The sequence below is a fragment of the Eurypyga helias genome, unplaced genomic scaffold (genome assembly GCF_000690775.1).
Source record: "Eurypyga helias isolate BGI_N326 unplaced genomic scaffold, ASM69077v1 scaffold22966, whole genome shotgun sequence".
NCBI classification, from domain to species: Eukaryota; Metazoa; Chordata; class Aves; order Eurypygiformes; family Eurypygidae; genus Eurypyga; species Eurypyga helias.
Window position 1 is genome coordinate 1 of NW_010257553.1, and position 7,242 is coordinate 7,242.

Consider the following 7,242-nt stretch of genomic DNA (forward strand, 5'->3'; position numbering starts at 1 on the left):
AACGGCCCCCGGCGTTCCCACCGCCCGTGACCGGCCCAGCCCCTTACGTCCAGGTGCATTTGGTTCAGGGCGTAAATGATCTCCAGGTGACGCGGCAGCAGCTTCTCGAACATGGAGACTGGCCAGCGCTCCAGGGCTTCGGGCAGCACGGTGTGGTTAGGGTAGGGGGCGGGCGGCCTGATCTCCCACGCCTGGGTGAGACGAGAGGTTCACGCGCGTGTGCCCAGACCGGGAGGGGGAAGGAATCCCTGTCTGAGGACAGGGCAGCGGCTCTTCCCCCTGCCAGGTTCGGCATGGGTCTCCCAGCTCGGCTTACCTTGTCCCAATCCACCTTTTCCACATCCACCAGGATCCGCATGAGCTCTGGGATGGACAGGGCAGGGTGGGTGTCATTTAGCTGAATGGCCACCTGCAACACAGATTTCCTGGGCTCAGACCTGGCAGTGACGAGACTGGGACGGTGTCCCACACGCATTGGGGGTGGGGGTCACCCCCAAGCCTCTCCTCATGGCACACATCTCAGACACCTTCCAGGAACGGCGCTATTCAACCGCTCCAAGTTCTGCTCCAAACTGCGATTTTTTTCCCTGGGAAAACAGGCCTGGAGATCACCTGTTTTCCACCTCAAATCGCCAGGGTCTTTGTCTAAGTGCCCCCACCCGGTCCTGAGCATCCTGCTCCCCCTTATGCTGGGCAGGCCTGGCTGAAACACCCCCGGACCCTCGCTGCCCACAGACTCACCTTATCCGGGAAGGTCTCAAAGCACGTTCTCACGGGGTCTCGACAGCCAAATTTGGAGGACTTAAAGCGGCGGATGATGTCTTGGAGGGTAGCCGCCACCACAAAGTACTCCTGCTTCAGCCGCAGCTCCTTGCCTTCAAAAAACTGCAAGTGGGGGAATGACAGCTGTCAGGGCTGGAGCTGCCACCCAAGCCCCTGCTGCTCCTGTCCGCGCTGCCGGGTTCCCGACAGGCCTCGGCACCTCATCAGGGCACACGCGGGTGCTCCTCAAACCGCTGCCAACGGGGCAGCAGCTGTAAGGACCGACGAGGGGCTCAGCATCCCAAACAGCTGCTTCCAGAGGGCAACGGAACCTGCCGCATCGGTGCTACGCCCACGGAGCAAGCGCAGCTCCCTCCCTCCCGGCGAGACCCTTTGCGGGGATTTTGGCCCGAGGATTTTGGAGTCCCTGCACTAGCCAGGAGCCAATGCCTCTGGACGCACCAGCTGCCCCCCCACACACCCCACTTCACACCGGCCTGTCCTAAAACTCCGGCAGGAACGAGAGGTGAGGGTCAAGTGCAGGGGGTGAACTTTGCCAGCACAGACGCTACTCCGTGACAGGACAGGGAGGGCTGTCCCCTTTCAGATCCGGTGCACAGAGAGCGCACAGCCTGCGACAGTCCCTGCAGGGAGAAATCCCTTCAGCTGGGGCTGGAAACGAGTCCCACCTCATGGCCACCTCTGAAATGACAACTGCGCGAAGGGTAAGCCACGTCGATTGGCAGCTGCCTTGGATCTGGAGCAGCAGTGTGTCTCTCCCTTCCTGGAGCAGCTACCCAACACGGGCCAGACCCTCCGCTGCCATCAGCCAGCAGCGCCGTGTCTGTTCACCGAGAGTTAAAAGGGCCAACGTATCGTATTAAACCCCCTCCAACCAGGACAAGGAACATCAGGCGGCCGTGACCTTCCCGTGCTCGCAAACAGGCGATACAGCTCGAGGGAAGATGCTCCCGAGCAGCAGGGAAGAGGCAGGAGAGTCACTCACGTTGTCATTTGGGTACAGGACTCTGGATATGTTTTCCGCCAGGTTTCTGTCCAACACCGCCTCGATGTAGTCGCCCACGTTGACTGGAGCAAGAGAGAGAGAGAGACTCAGCACTGGACTCAGACAGGCCCCCGACACTGTGCTTTTTCCTCCTGCAGAAAGGTTTGTGATGGGAACATTCCGACTGGTGTTAATGGAACACGAATGGGAATATGTGTGTGCCAGGCACCGGAGAGACAGGAGATGGGATAAGAGCAGGGCACATCTCCATGCAGTTTCTCAGGACACACGTATCAGGAAGGACAGACAGAAACTGGAGACAGCAGCCAGGGAAGGCAAAAAAAAGGGAGTGAGCAAACCAGCCACCTTGCGTAAGGACTAAGGAGAACTAGGGCAGGGCGAAGAAGCGCAAAGACCACAGTCACGCTCCTGAAGGCTACCGAAGGCTTATCGGAAGCCCAGCTCGCAGCTGGGAATTGAGCAGCAGAACTGAAGAAACATTACAAGGACTTGAGTGCCACCGCCCCTGTCCCACACGAGTTCTCCCGGCGGGGCTGCCTGGACACACACAGCTCTGCGCTTCTCAGTATGGCAGGATCAGTCCGGCCGAGAACCCTCTGTAACAGCCCAGCACTGACATCTCTCTCAGTTTCCCTGCATCTGCTCTTCAGCACTGCAGCGGGAGCCTGACGGGGGGATCATGCAGACCCGAGGTGGGCTGTGCACTCTTCTCTGTCAGACCTAAGGGATGACGATCCACGGAAGCGTGGCTTGCAGCTCGCTTGGTGATGTAGGGAATGCGGCGGCGGGTGGTCTATCGCCTGGGGAAGGCACAGGGCAGGTTTTGGGAGCGTGAGGGGAATGGAAAGGGGACAGATGGGTGTCCTGGTGCGAAAGGCCTGCGGAAGCGGTTGGAGGCAGTGTGATCCACGGATGCTGTGTTTTGGAGGTAGCCGGGAGGTGTGGATAAAGCAGGCCAGGTGGGGAATGCTGTGCCAGGTGCTATTGCACAGGGACAACCGTGTCCCAGCTGGCCAGGAGAGGCCGTGGAGGGGCAGCGCTTACACTCTTGGAGGTTGAAGTCATTGGGCGCTTTCGCAGACCACAGCCTCATGGTGTTCACGGTGTTGTTCTTGTATCCTGGCACCGGCGTGTCGTAGGGCATAGCAAGGACAACCTGCAAAAGGACAGTATTCCCCCTCTCATTAGCAGCACTGTGGCCTCAAGAAAAGGAGCTGAAATCCCTGCAGGAAGAATCCAGAGGACACAAGGATCTCGCCCTGCTGAGCTTGCTATCTTGGGCACTTCCATCACCCACCGGCAAAGCATTAACAGGAGCAGCAGAGCTGTTTGGGGCTTTACTGACAAACTGGGGTTGCAGGCCCATCGAAGAGATGTGAAAGAGAGATGCAAGCAGCCTGCTGACCTGCCCATACCGACTGGTCATTCACCAGAGCACCGCAGGCATCCTCAGCTGGCCACTGCGATGCTCTCTGTGCTGGAGTAGGGCCAAGACAGCTGGAACCTTTGTGTTTCCACCTGGGATAGAATCCACAGCCTGAATCCTGCCTGTTAGCCTTCTGCAGCCTGCCAGGATCAAATCCTACCGCCACAGCACCATCCCCAGAGCAATTCACTGCACATTTGAGGTTTCTTGAACCTGCCTAGATAAATGCACCGACAACTCCAGCACCCGAACTGGAGTGCAAAGCTATGAGTGCAGTCTACGGGTGATGCTTAAGCATCAGGATGCTGCACACATGGCTACAGAGAGCAACACTGGGGTTCCCAGCTCAGGTTACCAAGTTTGTCTGCTCCAGCCGGCTGCTCTGCCAACGCCTGCGTGCCTCCAGACCTGCCGAGGGCAAGGCAGGGCACCCCGACCCCAGCCTGGAGCAAAGAGGCGGATGGCTTACGCCAGCAGAGATGAATGGTGCTCGCACAGCACGGCCCTGATGCAGGAAGCCTGGGCCACCCCTCTGACCCTGGCAAAAGGAGCCAGCATCCTCCTGCACATGTCCGTGTGCGCTGGCAAAGGGTCGAGAGGCGGCAGAGAGCTGAAGGAGCCGTGCTCACAGGGCAGGGAAAACCTGGACAGATCAGTGTGAAGAGCCTCTTGGTGCTGGTGTCAGCAACACCTCCCTTCCGGGGAGAATTAGCAAGAGCTCAGGCTCTCAAAGCTGCTGCTGCCAGCCCCGAACATGGAAGCAGGCAGAAAGCCTGCCCTGCCTGAGCCACGGGACTGGAGCACACATCACGTGCACGGTGCTATATTTGGAGACTGCATCTTTGGCGTTTTTGAACCTTTCCAACTTGTTCCCTTAATGGCACTATCTGAAAATTCACCTCCTTGTAGGAAGCAGTGTTTCAGCTGCAGTGCTTGGGATCCCTGGAACCCCCGGACTACCCCTGTGCTCCGAACAGGCGTGTGCTCTGGAAGCACAGCGTTACCTCCCCAACCGTGCGAGGTTGGAGAAGGGTTTGCTCTCCACGGTGTCACAAAACAAGGCCTCCAGGCAGACTGGAGACGTGAAACGGTGCCTCCAGCCTGCCCTGACAGCACCCTGCCAACCAGGCTGGTCTGGGAAAGAGGAACTTGGGCTGAGCATGGGAGTTAAACACCCATGGGATGGCTCCGTGGCCACTCCATGAGAGCAGTATCTATCCACAGCAGCAAAACCACCGGGTTTGAGCCAGCCGTAGCCCGGAGCAGTGCGGAGGGAGCTTACGGCTGCCAGGGATACAGCCTTCCCGACACAAATCCCGGCAGGACTGCGGGGCCTCGTCCCGGAGATCAGCAGAGGAGGAGGCGCAACTGAAGTTCCCGCTGTGACTGAGCGTCATCCCTCTTTTTCCCCAAATCCTGCTGCCGCCGCAGCCAATGGAGTCACCTTCGTAACTGCCAGAGTTTTGCCAGACGGAGAGAGAAGCGAAGCCTGACCTCAGGCAGCCCGGGGACACCTTCCCCCTCCACGTGACCCCGGCCTGTCCCCCCACCCCCAGCCCAGCGCCGAGGGAGCTGTGGTACCTGGGTGTCGACCCATCTCACACCCTCGGGGGTGTGATCCAGGCGGCCGTAGAAGTGCACGGGGAGCATGTACTCTGGGCGAGCTTTCTCCCAGGGGTTGCCGTAGCGCAGCCAGTCGTCGGCCTCCTCCACCTGCAAGAGGCAAACACGGCTCGTGTCTCCACGGGACGGCTCAACAAGGCTCTCCGAAGGGAGGCCAGCTGAAAAGCCAAGCTTTAGTAAGCTGGCTTCAAAAACGCATCTGCAGAGGCCTCTAGAGGACAGCTGGGCTTTCCAAAACAGGGATGACTGCTTCCCAGCGGGTATAAATAAATCAGCCTCTTGGGCTCAGCGGGGCTGTACAGATTTCAACCACCCAAACTTGCTCTGGCTCGAGGGCTTTATATCCAGTCTGCCTGCCATAGTGGGATATGTGGGATTGGTTCCCTAGAAGCCCACCGCTGCTGTTCCTGGCCACAAACCACTCCCCGTAACCCAGGTCTCGCAACTGCTCTGCTCGAGAGGGTTTCTCCTCTCTGCTCACAGCAGCACCAACGGGAGCGACGCGAATTTGGGGCCGATGCGCACCAGGAACCAGAGGGGCTGAGGACGTGGGGAGATGCCCTGTGCCCACAGGCATTTCTCTGCCAGGCAGAGGGCAGGTCTCAGCCACAACCAGCATCAACACCACCCTTGTTCTTTTTAAAGTAACATTAAACCAATTACACTGGATGCTTTTTCCCCGTTTTCCCCATTTATAGGGCCTCACATTGCAGCTTCTTTGTGGGAAGGGAGGAAAAAATAACCCTCAAACCTCTCACCCTCCCTGACTTATGGAGAGCTATTTTAAAGGAGCAAGAAGGTCCTTTATGCTCAGAAGCCAGGCACGACTCCTAATGGAGACCATCTCCAGGGAAAACTGCCAGCTGGGGCATTTCTTTAGCCTGTTTGTCACTTGCAAAACACTATAATCATTAATGCTACAGGACAGTCCCCGTTTAAGCCCAGTCACCCAGGGAAGACGGCAGGAGCAGCAGCACCCCAGGCACTTGCACGTGTTCCATCACGTCTGGCAGAGGCAGCCACTGCAGGAGAAAGGAAGGAGAAGGGGCGACCCGAGTTTGCCACCGTACCTGCCAGCCATCGACGATCTTCTGGTTGAAGATGCCGAACTCGTAGCGGATGCCGTATCCGTACGCCGCCGTACGCCGCCAGCCCCAGGGTGGCCATAGAGTCCAGGAAGCAAGCTGGAAGAGCAGAGCGTGGTCGGGCGGCGAGGAACCTCAGCCCTTGCTCACTGCTGCAGCGTGCCGTGCGCGGGGTGAGGAGCTGCCACGACCAAGGAAACACCTATTGCTCGGAGGAGACATGCATGCAGAGGGGATGGATGGGGACAGCCTGCAGCAGGACCCCATGCACATCCTGCTGAGCCACTACAAGCACCCCAAAAGTTATTGGTGACAGGGACAGGCCACCAAAACCTCAAATCCAGCCTTGTCATGGTGAGAGTTCTTCTAAACTTGCCTGGGGTGCCCACGCCTTGCTCTAAGCTGGCCCGCCCGGAAAAGCCTGGCTTCTGACTGACTCGCTGCTGCACCAGCCGCTTCGCTATCGCTGCTTCCCGAGCAAAGCAAACCCTTCCAGCCCCAGTCTGGGGCAGCCCTGGTAAAGGTCAGCCCCGCGATTTCCTCTGCGCTGGGGAGCTCTTGTCCCCAGCAGCGCCACGGGACAGGCAGACTAAACCAGCAGCCAACGATCTGCCTACGTGAAAGCTGCTGGGGTGCTTCCGAAAAGTGAGATTTCACGGGGAGGTGAGGAGACAGGCTCCAGACAGCCTCCTCCAGGCACAGCCCCGCCTGCTGAGCCGCAGGCTGCACAGCTACGTCCCCTGGACGCTGTCACTGGGGAGGGGGCTCGTTTCTGGCCAGCTGGGAGCTGGCAGGAGGTCCGCACGCGGCTGAAGGGCTGCAGGGCAGATGCGGGTTGAGGTGCTGGGGGCAATGACAGCCTCCAGCCAGGCCGCCCTTGGTCCCCGTGCCTTCCGCACGAGGAGGGGGCTCCCCGCTCCCTGTATTACCTGCCAGGCGGCCCAGACCTCCGTTTCCCAACCCAGCATCCTCTTCAATTTCTTCCAGCTCCTCCAAGTCCAAGCCCAGCTATTGGGGAAAAGAGCCACAGTAGAACATGTCAGCACCTGGAGCCCACACCCTGGGGCTTCTCTCCGAGGAGGGCAAACGGATCCCAAAACAACCCACGCCACAAGAAATTAAACCCACAGGGCTCCCTGCATCCCCCTGCCCCCGCTCCCCACAAAGCATCTCGCCAGCCTCTGGTCCCTGGGTGGCTCAGTTAATTAGAAAACAATTTAGCCCATCATCAAACGTTGCTTTCCCATGAACTAGGTTTCCTTAGAGACCGCAAACAAAACACTCGTCCCCTGGCAGTCCCTCGCGCCAGGAGGCCCTTC

The 7,242-nt window shown here is 58.9% G+C and overlaps 1 protein-coding gene across 1 annotated transcript in view; it reads right to left on the reverse strand.

The window, feature by feature from the left end:
• Positions 1-47: 47 nt before the first annotated feature.
• The window catches only part of LOC104511444 (glycogen phosphorylase, brain form-like), a gene marked incomplete at both ends in the record, with an annotated part of 8,634 nt that continues 1,439 nt past the window's right edge, over positions 48-7,242 (reverse strand). The window contains 9 exon segments of the mRNA XM_010154064.1: positions 48-191; positions 317-409; positions 742-885; positions 1,769-1,851; positions 2,834-2,945; positions 4,797-4,928; positions 5,909-5,977; positions 5,979-6,022; positions 6,853-6,931. Of these exon segments, the coding sequence (XP_010152366.1) occupies positions 48-191; positions 317-409; positions 742-885; positions 1,769-1,851; positions 2,834-2,945; positions 4,797-4,928; positions 5,909-5,977; positions 5,979-6,022; positions 6,853-6,931 (900 nt within the window).